General features: G+C 32.0%; 1 protein-coding gene across 1 annotated transcript; it reads left to right on the top strand.

Annotated features, from left to right (window-relative positions):
* The first annotated feature begins 7,332 nt into the window (after nucleotides 1-7,332).
* On the top strand, nucleotides 7,333-10,468 carry LOC145328220 (myosin regulatory light chain 2-like). The gene is made up of 2 exons (XM_080171821.1): nucleotides 7,333-7,414; nucleotides 9,552-10,468. Exons 1-2 carry the CDS (start codon nucleotides 7,407-7,409, stop codon nucleotides 10,111-10,113), a joined length of 570 nt encoding a protein of 189 aa, XP_080027947.1. The 5' UTR covers nucleotides 7,333-7,406; the 3' UTR covers nucleotides 10,114-10,468.
* The last annotated feature ends 11,817 nt before the right edge of the window (nucleotides 10,469-22,285 follow it).

Raw genomic sequence — 22,285 nt, forward strand, 5'->3', positions numbered from 1 at the left:
ACTTTCAAAAAATTAAAATATTTTGTGGACAAATTACAAAGTTGATTTAATTATTAAAATAGTAAACAAACTTCGAAAAAATCCCCCCCCCCCCCCTATCCCGCCCTACTGTTTTAATTTTTATAACAAATAATTGGGTAGGGTTTCTGAGCTTGACAAGGCTTTTTACGGAAGCTTATTATAAAACATCAATGTAAATATCAGTCAAAACATTTCAACAATTTACAGTGAAAGTCATTACACAGAGAACCCAGTAATAGTGTCGGACTGATTATGACGTAAAAAAAAATTAGCCAATGAGAGGCCATTATTGACCAATGGTAAAATTTATAGTGGCCTCTCATTGGCTAATTATTTTTTTTACGTCATAATCAGTCCGACACTATTACTGGGTTCTTACACAGACAATCTAAATAAAATGTCAGTAAACCCATGCTTAATGAAATTTGCGAATTTGCCGCTAAATTGAACCAATCAGGTGTCTCCTAGTCAAGATATGAGCGTCCTATTAGTTGTCTCTTGACAAGTGGCGTGATTGGTTCATTTTAGCGGCAAGTTAATAAAAATAAATAAAACAAAGTCATGATTTGACATTTTAATAAAAAAAATCTCTCATGTGTAATTCTTGTACATTTTATATAAAGGACAGAACTACCTTATATTGAGATAATCTTTGCTTTAAAAATGATTTTGCAAATTGTAAATAGTAGTAACATGAAATATGTATTTTAAGTTTGACCCTAACATCCGTAAATATAGTGTTGCATATTCGAAAAAATAGTAATAGGTAATAAATTAGTTTTATTTTTGATAGTTAAGAAAAAACAAAAGTTCTACAAGCAAGTTCTCTCATTGCATTGGTGGACTTTAAAACATTGGAGACATTTATTAGATCTTCATTGATTGATAAAAACTAGTTGAGTCTAAACTTTTCAAACAATTATTTCAATCTACAAAATGGGTAATTTTGTTTATCAACATTGAGGATGTACATTCATTTATCATCCATTGTCTTATTCCTAAAGATTCCCGAGTAAACCCAAATGCTCTGTTTGTGCTGTTGTTGAAAATATAATTCATGTGCGGTAAGGAATGTACACCGTATTTTAGTACAATTACTGTTGATAATAGATATATGATTTACGTGGATAAATAGACAGGGGGAAATTTGTCGTCAATTTAGCTTGCCAATATGAACCTAATTCATTGGTCAGTTCGTAGACGGGGATGAGTTGGAAAAAAATTATCCAGATGCAAGCATCATTTTATCATGAAAATCTGGTGCAACATCCATGTAATAATAAATCGATTATGTGGCTAAATAATTAAAAATATTTTCATTTCTACTAATTGTCCGTGTGCCCTTAAAATCTACAAAATTAACTAGAATGTTTAAAACCTCTTTTTTCACCGTCCACTACTATCAAATCATAGCTATTAGCAAAAAAGTTTAATTATATGCATTATCATATATTATAATTTATCTTACAATAAGCTTTCGTAGCATGGGATTTAAAAAAAAAATAAAAAAGTCTCTAGTGTCTACCTTACCTTCATATATTGGATAAAAAAATAACTAAATTTTCAAAGAAATAGGACATACCTTTAAATTCTTTAGACTGCAATGTCAAATTGATATACCTATAAACTTATATTTTGTTCTTCTATGTTGTATAATCTATTGTAACAGACAAATATTGAATTTTAGAAGTCGATATATTATTACTTGAATGTTGCACCAGGTTTTCATGTACTCTGATAAAATAATACTTGCAGCTGACTTAGATAACGAGCCCATTAAATGAATGATAAATTGACTACAAATGTTCCCTCTATATCCTATATCCTTTATTTCAGTACGATGATATGTAGGACGGTGTGCTTTTCCTTGCGCATAATATTACATATGTATGGTATTTTTATATTCGCCAACAAGACACAATAGCAAAGCAATTAGAGTAGTGTTTAGTATTGTGAGTAAAGCAATGCAATGGGGAAACAGAAGATATGCTATTGTGATAATATGCAGTTCTGATAATTTGAAACATATGCGGCAGTGAAGACACGCCACATAGGCCTGTTATATGTAATTATAGCTAAAGCTTTCTATAGTCATTAAAACTATCATGTATAAATTTAAATATCTAAAGTATACCTATTGGAAATAGACAATTCGATATCTTATTAATTAAATAGGCAGGTTTTTGCATTTGTTCGCTAAGATCTTGCTAACTATGAAAACGATTAAGTTCTCCATTTTCGAGAAGCTTCAAAATGTCCTGGATGGTTAAAGGCTATGCTATTTTTAATTTAAATCTTCCCGTCCTTCCGTAACGGATACCTGAGGTGGATTCTTAAAAAACATTTGCCCCACTAATCGCTTAGTACGACAAAATTGTTTTCGTGAAAAATCTTCCAAAATCACATAAAAAATCTACAAAAATTTAATAAAATCTTATGTTCGTAACCCTTCTATGATTTTGTTTAATTTTTGTAGATTTTTAATGTGATTTTGGTGGAATTTTCACAAAATCAATTTTGTCGTACTAAGCGATTAGTGGGGCAAATGTTTTTTAAGAATCCGCCTCTGATCGTTAAATTTTGCTTGGTAGAATAGTTCTGTAGAAAATCAAACTTTCCACAGTGTCACGCAATATTAGTTCGTCCGCCCATATATTTTGTTGAGCTTGTTTTAAATACAAAACACTATAAGGATATGAAATTATACGTATGAGATTTCACACCTAATTTAAAGTATTTCAAAGAATTTACCACGATATAATGAGCAGTTAGGACATCTTGATAGATAGATAGATAAGATAATACAACTAAAAAAAAGGAAAAAGGAAGGAAAATGAAAATTATTATTTTTCAAAAATTTTAAACAATTTAAAAAGAAACAAAATTACTTCTTTTTTTTAAATTAGAAGCTTTCTGATAACCTACAAGGAATAGCTTAAAACCTACATTTGTCTACGGAAAGTTTTTTTTAATAAATTGCCTCCCATCCATAAAAACATTAATAATATAATTAAAAGTTGTGGTCGAAAAAGTTACGCATTCCAAATTGTACCTAACTGTTACATGAATCAACACTCTTAATTATAGAAAAGCTTCGCTTTTTACAAAGGATTAACAATACTAGTAGGTAATTTTGAATGTATATTTTTTTATCTTTAGTTCATTTTTAGTCTTAAAGTCTTCTTGTAATAATAGAGAATTCTTTGTGTCAAGTTAGGTGTCCATTTAAAACAGAAAAATTCTTGTGCCGCTGACTAAAGTTTTGAATTTAAAAGTTTGGACACTGCTAGCATGTACAGACTAATCAAGATTTAATAATAATCCCCTCAGATTTTAAGTCAATGAATAAGACGACATTTAACTTTTTTCTTAAACAATAATTCTCAATTTTAACTGATAAAATTATAGCATACCATTTTATAGGAATTAATATTAAAACAAGGATGACAGCATCCATAAAAGCGAAGCACAGAAATGGTAGGACAAACGGACATTAACACTTGTATAATGTCAGAACTAAATAATCAGAATATAAATGTATAAGAGTCGAAGCAAAATTGTAAGTAAATTTGTTGAAAAATGGCTTGATACAGAATAATGTTTATGGACATACTTACAATTTAGGACTTGATTATAGAGTTGCTTTGTACTTTGTTGTCTCAGGAATCAGTATACCAAAAATCAGATCAATCTGATTATTAGATCACATAAAAATTTGTTGTTAAAAAAGTAAAAAAATCAACATGTTTAAAATGGACGTACGGACATTCTGGTAATAATTATAGAGTTGCTACGCTTTCTAAATCGTACCTTACTACTACAAGAATCACCATGCAAAGTTTGAAATCAATAGGACAATTCTAACATGCCTAAATTAACGAAAAAAGCTATCCGTTACGGACGTACGGACGGACCGACCCTAATTATAGAAAAGCTTCGCTTTTAAAGAACATATTTGTCTCAATGATGATCATTTTTAAATAGCTGAAATGCATTATTTTTCTTCAGATTTAATATCCATGTATCTGTTTCTTATTAGTCCAGACTTGTACCCGACACATCTTGGACAATAAGTAAACAATTTAATTGTCTCGCTATTTTATATCTCCTAAGTAGTCATTGTGGAAACACCAGATGAGGGTTAAAGTTGGCAGACAATGTCAAGAATAGAATACAAGACCATAACTTTAAACAATGGATTTAATAACTCACTGGACAAAGATTTCATGAATTGTTAAAGGTTTAAAAATGATCAGATTCCGTTTGGGAAAAGTCTTATGCCATGATAATTATAAAGGGCCTATTAAGCACAGAAGTCCCTCTTTCTCCACCTTTATTCTGAAATAGATTGAAAATATAGGAGATGGAAAATTATTTTATTCTTAACTCCTACGGGGCATATGCCTAATCCAAAATAACCCAACCTAAAGTAAAAAAAAACCAAAGAAATTATAAACTTCCCTTTCCTCCTTATTTTGAATCAATTTATGGGGTGGAACTGAGCTCGAACGCTGGAACTATTCTACTACAAAAAAATTCATATTATATGAAGCTAAATTGTTTTATCTTTTGTTATCCTATTCTTGGCAGAAAAACATTTGAAGATCACTTTTTTAAAGATAATTGACTTCATACAAATGAGAAAAAGGTATAAAGTCGAATACAATCCTAAAATGCTTCGTCCTTTTTGGAAGTGTTATTAAGTCCATTGTTTAGGTAAAACAACTACAAATATGTATTAATGTGTGTTTTCTATAAACTTGGATACTGCATTAAACAATTTTATATACAAACATATTTTCTTTTTTTGAAAGCGAAGCTTTTCTATAATTAGGGTCTGTTTAAACTTATACAAATTTATATTCTGCTTATATAGTACTGACACTGAACAAGTGTTTTTGTTTGTTTGTCCTACCGTTTCAGATCTTCGCTTTAATGGATGTTGTCATCCTTGTTTAACACGCAAAGAGTGTTACATAAAGCTTTGTATGAATGTTTATTGTGAAATAATTTCATTATTAAACATGGTTTATGTCAGTGTTATTCTTTTTCTGGCCTTTTTATCAATTAATTTATCTTTTAATCCTTTTTTATTACGGGTAATATCTTTATGTCAGTTGTCGTTACTCCCACTTCCCATCCAGTTAGTTAGTCTAAAACCAAAAGAAAACTACCCTTAAGATTGCACGATCAGTCTAGCCGTTTACGAGATCTTAGTGGTCATACATAGAGATATCCTATAACTGTAGTATATATGTAGATATATGCTGTTTAAAATTGAGTATTGTTTAAATATTCAGTTTATAAAAATATTTGACAGGGATACTTTTGCTGGCCATGAAAAATGACTCATTATATCTCAGAGAAAAAGGTATAAATAATAGGTTCTAAAATGTAAATTATGTATAATTGTGTATAATAACGTAGTATATGCTATCTGTAGGTCTGTCTATCTGTGCCAAAACATCCGAAGTTTCCCTTAAATCACATTTGAACTACAACGAAGTTCTCAAGAACCCCCCCCCCTCCCCCCAACATATCTTTAGTATAAAAAATAATAATATACAGATAACTACCTCCCTACCTTTTTCAATGACTTTATTCGTCTGCTTCTAAAATATTTTCTTTTACTTTCCTGTGTTAATACACACCACACCATTGGTTGATTTTCATGACCCTATTTTCAGTAGGCACAAGGACAGTGCGATGGGAAGATACAGTTATTTAACCCTTTCTCTCTCTAGTGTTTTTCTCTAATCCCCCCACCCCAAAAGAAGAGAAATGTTTTTATTTAAAACAAAATGTAACTTGTAATTAACAATAAAATAATTTTGATTTTAAAAAAATATTTCCTTACTATTTTTACTGAAACCTATTTCTCTGTTTGTTAATAATGGGCATATGGAAAGATTTTACACAGAGAGGAAGTAGAGAAATTTATATTTTAAGAGAAACGTACTTATAGGTATTCTTAAAGGGACAGTAGGTTTTCTGATTTTTTCATTTTTCGGTGATTTCCCTAAATGTATCTAGCGAGCTCAGAACCCCACTCTCTTTACTTTAAAAAAAATCTAAATAAGGTAGGCATCATGCATGTGTACCAACTGCAGGGGTGTCCTAACCCTGAGGGGCTATCCTGTACCTAATATAACCTAACCTAAGGTAAAGCCCTACACCCTTAATTTGTTCTGTGCCCGAATGGCATTTTTAGGGAAACCGGCCATTTTCTATAATTGGATTAGAATGTGTATTTGTTTTAAATGAAATCATTATAATAAACATAAAGTCGTTACGCTATTTACTTTATCATTTTATATAAAGTTTAAAATTAATAGGACAGCTCTATTATGCCTAAACTGACACCTGAGCTAGTTGTTAAACTGAACAGAAGGGTTAAAGCTTAATAATGAAAAGCTGTACGTTTAAAAATATCAAGCCCTTTTAATTTTTTTTATGAGATATACAATTAAACGCTCTGCAAATGTCAAGCTGTCACTTAATATGATTTTAACTAAATGTTTTAAGTATCAAAGAATATACATTAAAATAAAAAGAAAAACGATCCGCTAGTTGATGAATACAAGACTATAATTATTCTTGTAATGCTTATATGTCATTTGCATGATTTTAACAAGGATTTTAACTATGATTTAACAATATTTAGTGAATACGGAAGAAGACGAAGAAAGTCGCTCAATGTGACGTCATAAAAATTAGGGATTATCCATATCTTTTTTAAGGGGTTTCTTTCCCAAAAAAAAAGAGAGTGTCCCTTTGAAATAATGATATATTGTTGGGTTTTGGGTGTGTCCATATGTGATTACGTGTGTGTGTGTGTGTTCGTGTATCCATTAGTGTGTGCGTGTGTTAGTGGGTGTGACCCCCTTGGGTCACTTTGACCGGCCATTATTATCTCTCATTACCGTCCTAATTTTCTCCTCTTTTTACCCCCTCCTCCCCTTCCCCGCCCGTACCCACGGGATTATGTTACAGGGGAAAGGAAATATTTTCTTAAAAACAATTAGAATTACTCTTCATTTTTTTATATTTATATTAAAAGAAATCTGCTCAACTAATTTACGACCAACATTTTATTGAATACCTTTTATTTACATCGACATAATGTTCGACATATAGCATTGCGAATAGATAGACAATTTCCAGGATTAGAATAAAGTAACGCCATTCTTATAATTATATCAAGACTATAGTATTACAGTAATATTATTTAAGAAACCATAGAATGTTTATTTTTACTTCTTTTTTTATATTAATTATCCCTTCCCTAGAGTAGGCCTACGCCCTAGCCGCAAAGTTTATAAAAGCCAAGACAATGATGGAAATCTTTAGTTCGGATATCACATTTCCAACCGAAGCATTTCAACATGGGAAAGTAAGACAAAATTTTATTTCATTTTAATATGCAAAATAATAGCTTAAAAACTTTAAAACATATTGTTTAAATTTAATTTAAATCTTAAATTAAAATTAAATCAAATAAAAAGAAACATAGATTTAAAGAAATTGTTATTACTGTAAAGTATCTTTTTGTGGAACAACAAAGCTAAGAGTTCTAACTTACAGAATATAGCCTAAAACCATGATTTGTTTTAATGATTCCGAAAGAAAAAAAGGGCAAATATTTTTTTTAAAAAGGATAAAATTATATTTAAATTATAGATAATGTATAGTTACAGTTTAACTTTATGTAAATTTAGTTCCTAGTAACTTTGTATTTAAAGTTTGGTATGTTGTTAGACCCCTTCTTCTATAAACACAGTCAAATAAAAGTGGATATTTATTAGGGAAGCCTTAATACCCTATCAAACATGTTGTTTTTATATCAACTATGAGCTGTAAAAATTTTAATCTAATACAAATCTCGAAATTAGAAAGAAATATTATAACATGTTTTAATATGGGTTTGTCTTCATATCATTTATAAATAAATCTATTTATTTCATTAATCTTTAAACTAAAAGGAGTGAAAAACATCGGAGTTGACGAACGTCGTATTAGACACTTAACCTAACCTAACCTAATGCCATTTAGAAGTTCTAATTTCATATCACTGTGATTTTTCGAATTCTTGGATATACCTTTATATCTTTCTCTTTTTGGGATAAGTATTATTAAAAATATAGAAAAATATAAACATTTTGAATTTTCTTAAATAAAAAAGGTGTAGGTATAAATAAAAAAAACGTCCTTTACTAAATTTTATTTATCTATAATACAAAGTAGAACGATGTCTGTCCGTCTGTCCGTCTGACCGTCTGTCCGTCTGTCTGTCCGTCTGTCTGTCTGTCCCTTAAGATCTCGGTAACCACTGAACCGATCTTCAGGGAATATACCTACTGGTCCTGTGGTGGTTTTAGGCTATTTTCTTGGGGGGTGGGACACCCCCAACCCCCCCAAAAATAAAAAAAATCCAACCCCCCAAATTTTTTTTTTACATTTTATGTAAAATCTCAGTAACTGCTGATCAAATTGGGCTCTACCCTTCTGGGAATATACCTACTGGTCCTCTGGTGGTTTTAAGCTATTTTCTTGGGAGGTGGGACACTCCAACCCCCCCAAAAATAAAAAAATCCCCACTTCCAAATTTTTTTTTTTTTTTAATTTTTTTAAACAAAAACCAGTAACTGGGGTGGGGGAACCCCACTGCAACATGGGGCAAAGCCCCCATGAATCCCGCCCCCCCCCAAAAAAAAATCAAAATATATTTTTTTAATTTTAATTTTTGTGTATGCGAACAATCTAGGTCTAATTTTTACGAATTGAAATTTTTTGTATACGGCAAACAACCTGGGTTTAATTTGTCCGATCGGATTACACAATAAGGGAATAATCCTATTATTTTTATTTCATTTTCTATAAAAACTCAGTTATATTTTTCTATCCCTTTGGTTTAAAACCGGTTTTTATCCTGTAGAAATAAATCTGATTCGAAGCATTTTGGTTGATATTTATACGTGTTCCTTATCCCGCTGCCCTCAACCTTACCAAATGCACAAGTTTGGGTTGCTTAACTCAAAGATTTTCTACCCAAAGAAATATCAATCATCAGGTTTATTGTCTGCTTTATTTCATCCTGCTATTAACCAACATTGGCAACAAAATATGATTTTAGGGCTACTTTAAAATGTTTGATCTACAAGTTTTTAAATTTTGAGCAACTTTGCTTTTTTGTTTCGTCTTGATTTCAGTTTTAATTTTTGAAATACTTGGAGGGGTGCTCATTAAGCCCTTTCCCCCCCTATCATTTGAAATATCTTGGCCCTAAAAGCCCCCCCGGATAGGGTTAAGTTTTAGCCTGTATACATTTTTTTTTATTTTAAGTATTATAACCTTGGATAAACTTGATAAATTTTCAACAGGCCTTTAAGAACATCAATCAGATTTCTAACTTTTAAATCTTTTATGTTATAAAGCTTTTTTAAACTTTGAAAAACTTCCTTGTTATTCAATGGGTAGTGTTTTTGGAGATATTTTTAAGCATGTTACACTTCCTAATTTATTTTGTTTAGGGGCCAGAATGAGGGAGGCTTCTCCGAGGAGCAGAAGGACATGTACAGAGAGTGCTTCAAGCTCATGGACGTCAACAAGGACGGCACCATCGACAAAAACGACCTGCGCGGTGCCTTCGACAACGTTGGTGTTCTCATGAACGAATCCGAACTCGACGGTCTGCTCGGCGAGATCAGCGGTCCCTGCACCTTCGACAACATGGTCAAGATGTTCGAGGACAAGATGTCCGGCGAGGGCAACGATCCCGATGACCTGATCATCCAGGCTTTCAAGGCCTACGACGTTGAGGGCAAGATGGACGTCAAGATGTTCCAGCACGCTCTCAAGACCTTCGGCGACAAGATGACCAAGGCCGAGATTGATGAGATCTTTGACGAATTCGACATTGATGAGGACTACATGGTCCAGACCAAGCAGGTCTTGGGTCTCTTTGTTGCCCAGAAGGAGGAGAAGAAGGAGGAACCTGAGCCCGAGCCCGAGGCAGCCCCTGCTGAGGCTGACCCCGAGGAAGAGGGAGGCGACAAGAAGAAGAAGAAGAAGAAGAAGAAGGCCGCCAAGTAAATTGGTTCTCCTCTCCCTTCACCCTCCTGACTTGCATTCAATTAAAATTAACATCTAAAATAAGGCACAAGCCATGTCTAGTCATCAGCAGCAACATCAAGATCAGCTGTTTGTGCAGTTTCTATGCTCTCATTGGTGGATTTTCTTTAATCTGATTGGCGGATTTTTTCCTGCCATTTGAATTGGAGGATTTTCTGTCTTATGATTGGTGGATTTTTGTTTCGTGAAGAGGCATGGCTGTCCTCATCAAAATTTACATTCCGAATTCAGTTGACATATATTTTATAAACATGTTTTAATTAAATATAAATATAACAAAGATTTGTACGTACAAATAAATGTATATTTTAACAACTATATTGACTTAATTCATCTGTATGAAAACTATTTGCAATATGTAAAGGCAACATCCATAAAAGCAAAGCCTTGAAATGGTAGGACATACGAACATCAGCACTTGCGGAGTGTCAGAAATGAAATAAATAAATGTACAAGGCGAAACAAAATTTTAAGTAAATTTGTAGCAAAAGAGATTAAATACAGGATAATGTAAAAGGACATACTTACATTTTGAGAAACATTTTAAATGGACGTATGGACATTCTGGTAACTGTTGCTAAGATTCCTGAATCGCGCCTAACTGTTATAGTAATCATCATGCAAAGTTTGAAATCGATAGACCATACCAATTCTAACATGTTCAACTTACCGAAAAGAATTAACCGTTCCGGACGTACGGAATGACCGACCCTAATTATGTAAAAGCTATGTCTTTAAAAATGTTAGAAATTGCATTTAAAAATTGACTTTCAAACTTATTTTTCTTTTAAGTAAGTCCCTTGAGGCTGGGGCTATGGGCGCAATTTTAATACAAATAAATATTTTGGATAAACCATTTTTTTCCTCATGCAATAAAAGTGCATAATTTTAATATTTATCTTTAGTCTTAATATGAAACTGAAAAACAGAGAATTCTTATTTTTTAGAGGGGCGACCGATTTAAAATTTCAATGTTTGTACGTCTAACTTGTCATATAAAAAAATAGTCAAGATAACCCTTAAAAAGATATAAAATTTGAATTTTAAGACAAAGGTTCTACAATTATTTTTAATTTGGGTTTATGGGTTATGCTTATCAAAGAAGTGTTATTTGGGCTTTAACAAAGAAATAATCTTCAAGTATGGCTTCGAAACCGATTAATATCCGGTGGGTTACAACCGAGTCTCAACCACACTGAAAAAACATGTATAACATCATATTACAGAAAATTTTCAGGATTATTAAAATACAGATAATAAAATCAAAACCAGTTTTGTTAGCCCGGGTCTCCGACCCCTTTGGACTCAGACAACTGGTTTTAATCATTTTAATATTCTCGGAAAGCTGTATATAATAAGATAAATAACTATTATTCAATCCATTGCTAAACTTTATAATACACAAATCTACCTATTTCTGAGAATTTAAGATTTACATTTGATGCAGAGAAAGTTATACTTTTAAGTTTTATATTTCTAGGAGATGTGGAATCATTTTCGCACACAATAATAATTGTATTTCTTATTAGAATTTAAGAAATAATTCTTATTTGTAAGGAACATGATGACTGTCAGTCTTTGTTTCTGTCTTAAGATCTCGCGAACCGTTACACCGACATGAATCTCGTATACAGTGAAGGCTTATAAATATTACCTCCACCTTCCTAATAGAAATCGCCCCAAAGAACACTCTCCTGCAAAAAATGTTTTTTTTTATTTCTTTTAAACTTAAATGGAAAGTGGATGGTCGATTTACCAACCCCTCCTCTCAAGTGCCCCTAGAGACCTCTAGTAGCAAACATATTAGACAGGTGAAGTATTGAGAAAGGAAAAGTTTGTGCTGTTACAATAATTTGCGGTTCTACTAATGTAACACAAAGGTGAAAGTGAATGTACACCAACCTAAAAGTATAGTAATCGATATAGAGTATACATGGATATTATGGTTCATTTTATTATATTATATTCAAGATAGGTTATTTATTTATAGGTCAGTTTGTTCATCCAGTAGAAGGTGAGGGGATGGAGTAAAGGTAGTGGATGCGCTGGATCGTTATTTTATCCAGCTACAAGAATCACACAATTAGGGTGCACGATAATCTGATGTAAGATCCAGTTATCAATAAATCCAATGGTAAGGTAAAAGTTTTGAAACGGAAATATAACCACACCCAGGACAATACGGAACTTTGAGTCGTTTTCCTTATCACAATAAATGTATAACTAGAGATATATCATCCAGATAACTATCATCCAATGTTGGGGACCTTTTCGTGATTGGCCCAAATTGAAAGTCGGCACAGGGTACATGGGTTGGTGACATACAGTTATTTAACCCCTTCCCTCTCTATTGTTTTACTTTAGTCTCATTAATATGTTTTATACATAAAGAAAGTTAGAGCTATACTGTACACAGTACTCTTTTAACCGTAGCTTAGCTGTAGAAATGCTACGCATATACAATACTACCCAATCACCTTAGAAATCATGTAGAATATTTTATTACAAAGTTTTTAAAAAATGTTTAAAATTGACGCATGCATTCTATGATAGTGATTTTAGACCTGCTATACGTGTCTCAAATTATACCTAATTGCGCCAGGTCTCCTCGTACAGGTTTGAAAATGTTAGAAAGACCCAATATCCTATAATATAAAGATCACAGAAATTGCCAGTCCGAATGATTAATTATTTTAAAGGGGGGGGGGTATCATATTTTAATTTTGGTCAGTTTACTTAGATAAGTCAGGGGGGTTCTTTACTTGCTAGGCAATTTTATGAAAAGCTATGTACATTCGTCACTTATGGACGAATACAAACTGTATAAAAGCCTTGCTACTAATATATACATACATATAAAAAATATTTTCTTTGAAATAAAATATTTATTTCTTTCATCGTATTATAAACCGCTTTCCGCGGATATAGAATCTACAATTATAAGATTAAAACCAGATTTTTTAGCTCTGAGGTGCCGAAGACACGGGCTAAAAAAACTGGTTTTAATCTTATGATTGTACATTTTTATATTCGTAGAAAGCTGGATATAATACGATGCTAGACATAGTTTTTTCGTATGGCTGAGAACCGGTTCCTATCCACCGGATTCGAATGAATACGGGAAAATTCTTAACTATTTCATCTTTCCTTCCTAATGAGGCTAATTGTTTCTAAAAAGAGAAATGGTCACATTTTTCTAGAATTTTAGCTGTCAAGGATAATATAAGATTACATACAACTATTTGGAAATTCTATATATTTTAAAAACTAAACAATGTTCCTTTTGTGTCTTTCCAAATCTGTGGCCAAATTTTTTTTGGATTATAATTTCTAAATATCTTATACCTGTAATACAAAGTAAAACGATGTCTGAAGCTTAGGATCTCTGTTACCGCTGAACCGATAGGGTTCTAATCTTCAGGGAATATACCAATACCTCTTGGGGCGAAGCCGTTAGTTCTAAATATATCCTAGTTTTATTCGAAGGTATATATTAGAACACGGAATGTTTTCAGTATTTCAACCCCTTTAAAGATACGGTCCAGAGAGAAAATCAATTCCCACTAAGCTAACGCTGAAGCCGCTAAAATGACATATTTTGTTTAATATATTTTGGTCAAAGTAGACAGATCCATAGTGATCTATTCATGGCAGAACTATTAGGATTTAGGTTGTTTATTGTTATAGTGATTTTAATTGTATTTTATATTTTTTTTGATTTTATGACTATATTTAATTTTTTATGCCCAAATAAATATGTTAAAAGTTTTGTACAATCCAATCAAGGTTCAGTAAAAGTACCCAAAGTGTATAGTCAAATCAATGAGATATCTTTTCAATAAAACATTGGGTACCAGTATAATTTACAGTTGAATGTCTCCTCCATCCTTAATGTTAAACACAATTTAAAATAAAACAAGAACACTAATGTCTGTAAATAGGGCAGTGATAAAAAGATAACAATTTTTACTTAGGAAGAACAATTGAGGTTTATTTTAAGGAAACCATTCAGTTTTCGCTAATTTCAGATTTTCAAAAATATGTGGTATGGTCCCTTTTGTGACAACGCCTCTTAAGCGGCGTTTCGTCGCATTTTCACATTAGCTTTCCCCCTATTTCTAGTCCCTTGGGGGGGGGGGGGGAGTTTAACCCTGCAGAGCCAATTACCTATCCCTGCGGGGCAATCCCCTAACTAAACCTAACCTAACCTAAAATTACCTTTCAAAAGCTACTGTGAAAATACGACGAAACGCCCCTTTAGAGGCGTTGTCACGAAAGGGACTATACCCAAAATATGTCGTAAATAACGTAAATGACTAAGTTTGACAAACGTTTAAACCTAATTAAAGAGTAAATGCATCATTAAGTTATATATTTTAGAAGCGGATCAAAGCTACTTTATAATTCACTTTGTTTTTACGCCCATGGAAAAGGTGAATCTATACAAGACTTTTTACCATTAAAAATCGAATGTTTGTTAACGTAGCTACTTAAAACTTTGCTTAGTCTGCCCGTCCTTCAGTCAGTAAGGTTTATTCTAATTTAGACCACTGAGACCATTGACTCTTTTAATCGTTTTTTATGCCCTTTTCATACTAATGGCTGTTTTAATTAAACAAATTATAATTATACATTTTAATCATTAGTAATTAAATGTTAGTTAGACTTTATAATAGTATTTGACAATCAACAACAACAGAAATTCAATTGAGAGTCTAATTCTTATTGTATGATGTATTCTAATTCTAGAGCAGGGGGAGCCATCAATTTTTGGTGGGTGTTATAATGCATACAGTTGCTGCGCTTTTCACCTACAATCAAGGTTTTTATACCTGAAAGTGTTAAAGCAAGGACTACTATGTCCATAAGAGCCACAAGTAGACTATAATATGGCTAATTCCATTCGTTGGCATAAAGACTTTTGTGTTGTATTAAATCCTGTCCAAACTTTCCGGCAATATTTGTTCTACATATGGTTAATTTTTTTCATAATTGTAATTAAGCATTATATTATTTTCCATACTTTTTTTCCTTACAGATTAAAGTAAAAGAATAGAGGAGGCTTGAGCTCTATGTAACGCTGCCCAATGGTTTTTTTGAAATCAGCTAATAGCATCAGAAAGCTGAAAATGGTTGAGTAGTTGTAGACAAAGTAGTTTACTGGAATATACATCTATACTTATACATTTATTCCTTAAGGTATCTTATTATCTACCAATTTTTATACCTGGAATAAATATTCTGTGGTTTCCTAGCCATCCATGCCATGTGGGCGGAAAGAATTTATTGGTTTTCATGCCTGCCAAATTACAATGCATATGCTCACAAACTGTCACTAACTCTTGCTGGGTTTATATATTAAGAATTTATTGGTTTTTATTCTGCTAAATTACAATGCATATGCTTGCAAGCTGTCGCTAACTGATCCTGGGTTTTGAATTAAACAACTGATCAAATTACCGACGATATGTCCTACTTGGCTGCTTTTTAACACTTTTTGCATTAAATGTAATTTTCCATTTATCAAAATAGCTTAAAACCTGCTATGTACTAATTTTATACTTAGCGGAAATGTTTGGGCGATTTCTCTTGGGTGGGATTAGGTACCCGCCCCCAAATAATCATAAACCTAAAAGAGGCTTCACTGTAAAGGAGAACCATAACGGTCCAGCTGATCCTTCGGTACAAACATACAGACAGACTAGAACTATTGATAATATTGAATGAACCCCTAGAGGCTTTTAAGTTTTATTAAATGTAAAATATATTTTCTAGGGGCATATAGTTAGCCTTCCTAGAACTATAAGAAGCTTATCTGTAGAGAAATACCATATCAGTCCAGCGGTTAGCTCGATTCTTTGATACAAGTCTAAAAACAGACAGACAGACATCCTATTTCTTTACATAAAAATGTCATTATGTTACTATTTGTTGATCATAAACAGCTCAACAAGAGAAGGCTAAAACTGAACATTTAATTTGGTAAATTTAAAGGTTTTCATTGGTATTTCCACACAAGGTTATATTATCCCACAGTTCACTAAGCTTAAACACTGTCAGGAATAAGGAAAACTATTCTATATGCATTTAAATTGGTAGGTTGATCCGTGGTTTTTCAGTTGTTCTGCGAATAAAATAAACTCATTTTGATTTGTAATACAAAGTTTAAAGATATCTTTATAACGTGTTTATAAAATGATTTTTTTAAAGTAAAGCGTTGTATTGTTTAATTTATATTAGAAATTGACAGCCGTATATTTAGCCGCGGGAATGCAGCTGAGATTGGCTGCCGCTTTTGATATTTTCGGTTAAAAACAAAACCCTTGTCTTGTCTCTGGTAGCTAGTTAGGTTTTGTCCCGTTTTTTAGCCAACATATTCTAGTTTACTTTTCCCTTATCCTTGAATGTAACTTACCTTCAAATTCTTTCCTTTGCATTTCAGGAAGTAAAACCTAACTCAAGGATTGCAGGGATAGATCATTGCAAGATAAATTAACCTTCCTGCCTAAGTTCTGGAATTATGAGATATGTCATATACAAAATGCAATTATTAAGTTAAAAATATAGTTCTTTTTCTTTAGGTCCCTGTATTATAAAACTAAGATGCAAGCTGTACCAAGAATAAAAACGTCCATTTTTTAACAATCATTAACATCTCCTCTATAACTCACTATGTCCGTTTGTCCATCAATGATTTTTTGAGCTTTACAACGTTTAAATTTTGTCATCCTTGTTCTAATGTACAGAATAACAAATGTATGAAAGTGTTTTTTTTTAACAGAGGGTTGAAGGGTAGAGGAGAATAATAGACATTACCCTAAAATTAGTAAAACTTAAAAAAGAATTTTTAGCAGACAAACACCTCTGTTTATTTATGCTATATAGGACCCATTCAAGTGAAATAAGCGACGAATATTTTTGCCGATATAATATCAAGAAATCTAGCATTATTCCAAGGAACTTAAATATTCATAGTTAATATATTAAATGTTTTGTATTGCGCTAAAAACTAAACTGGAAAGAAATTTATACACAACATAATTTGTCAAGCAAAGCTTTATTATAAGACTATTTAAAGCTGACTCAATATGCGAACGAAATGAAAAAAAATATTTCCTTCTCTACCAAAATCTGTACACAATTTCGATTAATGCCATGGTCCGGTTATTCCCCCTCTGTTATCCTATTGGCTGAATTAGAGAATGAGAATCTATCTCTAGAATATCTCTTAGTAGAATTAATATGGCAAAAACAGCACGAAATGTTACATAATATTATCAATTAGGTTACAATATAATGCAAATATTCAGAACACATAAGAACAATAATTTGCCTAATTTTGGTTAGCAAGTGTAATTGTTATCATACTGCTGCACAAATATTGATCAGGAATATTTTGTAACGACCTTTCGTTTCTATTTTACTTTTCCAATTAATTTATTTTTATCTTACCACTTAAGTACGTCCGTATGATAAAGTAACAGGATATTTGTCTGTCTATCTGTCTTTACTGAAGGATCTCTGTTAAGGTGAAATCACTTTCCCTTTGATAAAATCTTTTATTTGTCTTTAGATCAGATCGAAATCTTTTTGAGCGGCGTCAAGAGATGGATATTATATTTCCTTTATTTAGATGTTAATAGCGGAGAGATAGACGGGTAGCAAAATTGGTTCAGTGGTTATACTCAAAAGAAAATTAACCTTAAATCTTAACTCTTGTTTTTCAGGATAATCAAAGAAGTAATGCTTCTGATACTATATCTCTTTTCCTTTCAGTAGAATACAGTAGGCAAGCACGAGTTCGGTCCTTAAAAAACAAAAGGGATGCACTACTGCCACTAATGCGATTATTGGGTTAATTATATCTGATGTTATTTTGTTGTTTAGGTACAAGAGCATGGGGACGAGTACCGGGTTTGAGTCGAGTCCTTAAATGCGAAGCGCGAGAATCAACAAACAACCTTTTCTTATTCTGAATGGCAATGTTAGGATGGATCGAATGAAAAACAATTATTTTTCCTGAGGAGAGAGGTTTTCTCTTATATATCGGATATAATAAAAAAAAGGCAAGTTATTCAAAATTGTTTTCTTTTTGATTTATTTTTACTTATCAGTTATGCAAGTGAAAATGCTGATATGAAAAATAAAATCGACACTTAATATTACAAGACAATAATAATTTTTTTTTCTTTAAATACAGAATTTAAAAATAATTATAAGTGCAATCAAAATAGATATTACAATAGGAAGACAATATAACATGTATTGTAATGTTACCTTATAACTAAAGTTTGATCCTTAAAAACTAAACTAAATATCGACTATGTTTTTTATACTTTCCTCGAGGGAAAAAGGCAGAAGTATTTCTAATCCTTCTACTACTAGAACTAAGATGTTTTTGAATATGAAAAACTATGTGAAAATACTTAGGCTAATTTTTAACAAGTTCTTTTATTTTTAGGCTAAGAAAAATATTGCTGTTAAAGTGAAAAAAAAGAAAAGAAGTGGAGAAAAGAGATGAATAAAAAACTGTAAAGTTAGAATAAATGTTTCTCAAACTATCAAAAAGTTAAAGTCCAAAATAACAACAAGAGAATAAGGGAAAAATCAAAGTTAAAGAAAACGCCAGCACAGAAATAGAAAAGCACCTTTTATCTACCAAAGAAAAACTTTTACCGAACCTAAAAATTTCTAACCTGTGAAGATTTGTTGACCAAGGGACCAAGCTGGAATGACTGGTATCATATCCAGTTGGTTTTCCCTTTTTATACCTGTAGAGATGCATAATCGTTTTCTGTGCTTTTGTATAAAGGGTTGTTTTTCCATAAGGGGTTGAAACGTTTGTATACCTATATATATATATATATCTATGCATAGCGATGACTCATCCAAAAATACGTATACCCTATTTTGCATTCTTCTTATGGAGTTATTTTAGACTCACTAACATTATAAAAATAAAAATAACTATCAATGTAATACTTAAACATGTTTCTTAAAATTATAATATTTTTCTTTTTTCTGTGATATCTTCTTTGTTTTATCCTTCTTATTTCTTCTATTGTGTGTATATATCCAATTGTTCATTATGTAGCTGTTTTCTACCTGAAATATTTGTTCTGTTATGTATTTTTTATAGCACTCCATTGTTACTCTAGTATTCGCCTTTTTTCCTTACTATCATAAATATAGTCTGTAACTATATAGGCTGGTTCTCCCCTTTTTATTTTATGCGTGGTTACTCTACAATTCTGTTCTGTCAGTTCGACTATTTATGCCTTATGAAATCGGCATAACACGTCCCTACTTTTCCCAAAAAAAAGAACAAAAAAAAGCTCTAATTTCTTACCTCTATTTTTTTTTATTTGAGACTATCAACGGTAGAGGTTAGCCCACACATCTGCAAGGCCTGGATGGATGCTGTTATGATATCAGCATGGTTTAGTAATATATCTCCAGACTTTGTAGATAGGACCATGAGGCCAAGGCGAGAATGTGATAGTAGCTGTTGAATATTAATTACAGCTTGATTCAGGTAACTCTCAACTTCCATTTCATTGAACACAGTTCTACTCATAATACATCTGACTAGCATCTGGCGTTCAAAGAATCGGTTGAAGAACATCTGCGCATCTTCTTGGTTTAGTAGGAAACTCAAAGGTGTGTTGGCCAATTGTTGGGGTAATATGTAGACTACAGAATGATTTTTCAGAATTTCAAATAAGGTTTGAACACTGTCCAGTGGTGTGGCTCCGGTTAAATTCCTGCGGGGGCATTGTTTGATCTTTGCCGCTGTTTCTTCCATTCTAGGTTTTATCCTCATTTCTTGGACTGATGGAGGTGGAAGATTTACCATGATGCGTATTTTTCCTACCTCTAGATGAGTGGCGACTGCTATTTCATGGATACTCCTGACGTCACTGCCTTCTAATGTGGTACAGGTACAATCTTGATCTTCTCCCTGGGTTACATTGAAAGTTTCTGTCTCTTTTTCATTCGGATCGAAGAGACTTTTGTCTAAAGTCAGCTTTCTGAGTTTGGATACTCCAAGATATGATTTGTTCCTTGTAGTGATTGCTATAATCCTGCCTGCTGTAGTGCCGACGTGGACGTCGGCGTATCCGTTAGGTACCTCAGGGTTATGTTCAGAGAACAGATTAATATCTAGAGTAAAAGCTTTCAACATTTTTTCGAATGGTTTGTTGATCAATATTCTATTGTTAGCCATTACGAAGCGGCACCCCTCAGCTATGTAGCCAAGGGGTGTCCCTTCGATTTCAACTGTATTACCACTGGGTACTGTTGCTTCCATATGTTCAGGTTCATGACTATTATTCTCAAGAGTGATAATATCGTTCAAAATAGCTTGGTCCTCCGCTGTAAGTGGTGGAGTATTCATCAGAGTATCTTCCATGGTAACGTCCTTGGCTATCAGATCTCCATCTAGGATATATATAAAATAGAAGAACATAATAGATATATATTTTTCCTTCTTTTGCAAAAAAAATCATGTATTATCTTATATGAAAAATAAAGGAATAAATATATATTTTTCTTTTGCAAAGAAAAAAAATTCACGGAACCTCTTACATGAAAAAAAACAGTATATATATATTTTTTTTTGTAAAATTTTCACGGGATTTTCTTTTCTTTTATATATAAAAGTGTTGTTCTAAAATTCATTATTTGAAAATTATAACGAGATTACATGTTTTGAATATATTTTGATTATTTAGTTACATTCTAAAAAAAACTTTTGCTTTACCTAGAAAGATAAAAAGAGGAAAAAATTTTTGTAAGAAAGAAAATAAAAAAAGTGCTGTTTAGTGAAAAAGGTATAGGTCTTTATTTTTTTTTATAAAGGTTTGATTAAAATTTAAAGACAATGTAACTATGTGATTGAAAAAAGGAAAAAAAATGTAATAAAGACCTGTTTGCGTTGTTTTCTCTTGACAAGCATTTAGGATGGTCTGGAGCTTGAACTTGCCACCTCCTGTCTTGCCTCTATTTCTAGACAGTCGTCGTTTAGAGAATGTTGTTGTTGCTGTTATATCCATAATTCTTGTATTCGCAACCAGGATTATTTGTTCTTTATCTTTCATACTACCCAGGTGTAGTTTTAGTCCACCCATCCATTTGTTCTTACTTTCCATCAGTTGTTCTCTTAGGACAGTGACTTCGTTTTCACTGACGTACTCCTCAGGCATCATGTAGAATGTACCTGCTTCAGAATTCTCCACCACTAATATTTCTGTAGCTTCGATCCCAATACAGAGAAGTGTGATAACCTAAAAAAAATATGTACTTGTTATTAGATTTATTATTGCTTTTAATGTTCCCTTAATCTATAGTGTTAATTGATATATTGATGTTTTAACAACTTAACATTGATTATAAATTGTCTGCAAAAATGTTTTATATATATTGCTTATTAAAATTTTTATATAAATAGATAAAGTATTTCTTTTTCTTTTGTTGTGTTAAAAAAAACTGTTGTTAAATAAAAAGGGAAAAAAAAATAAATAGAAGGGAAAAATAATTGCAAAAGTCATTTCATTTTTTTTTTAATAGAAAATGCTTACATCATTTCGGTTTTGTGTGAATAAAATGTATCTTCTCGTTCTCGTTGTAGGAAAGGAGTCTCTAAAAAAAGCATTGTATTAGGAAAATTTAATTTTCTTTTATCCATAAACTAAGTTGCTAATTTCATGTGTGTGTTTTTTTTTTCTGCATTTAAATTAGTATTGGAAAGCTCTCAGCGTCCTACATTTTAGCAATATTTTTTATTTAATTAGCGGGAGAAAACTGTGTAGGTTTCGTTTTAAATGTAAAAATTAGTTAGTTATAGGGTAGGTTTAAATTGAAACTATATAGAGAGAAAAAAAAACTTACATAGCCGTGGCGAGGATTCTGGAAATGGTTGCATTGTCTGCACACTTCTCTAATTCTGCTAAGAGTCCTAAAAAGAAAACAGTTTCTGATTAATTGTGGAAAAGAATGGATGTATTGGCTAGATTCGTTTTAAGTAGACAACCCTGGGCTGATTCAGAAATTATTGAGGAGGTGCCTGAGATAGAAATGGAAACTTCTAGTGTTTCGAGTTTTTCTACTTTGTCACTCGTCCCACATGTAG

The sequence above is a fragment of the Acartia tonsa genome, chromosome 9 (genome assembly GCF_053477335.1).
Source record: "Acartia tonsa isolate MP-2025a chromosome 9, ASM5347733v1, whole genome shotgun sequence".
In the NCBI taxonomy this organism is placed as follows: domain Eukaryota; kingdom Metazoa; phylum Arthropoda; class Copepoda; order Calanoida; family Acartiidae; genus Acartia; species Acartia tonsa.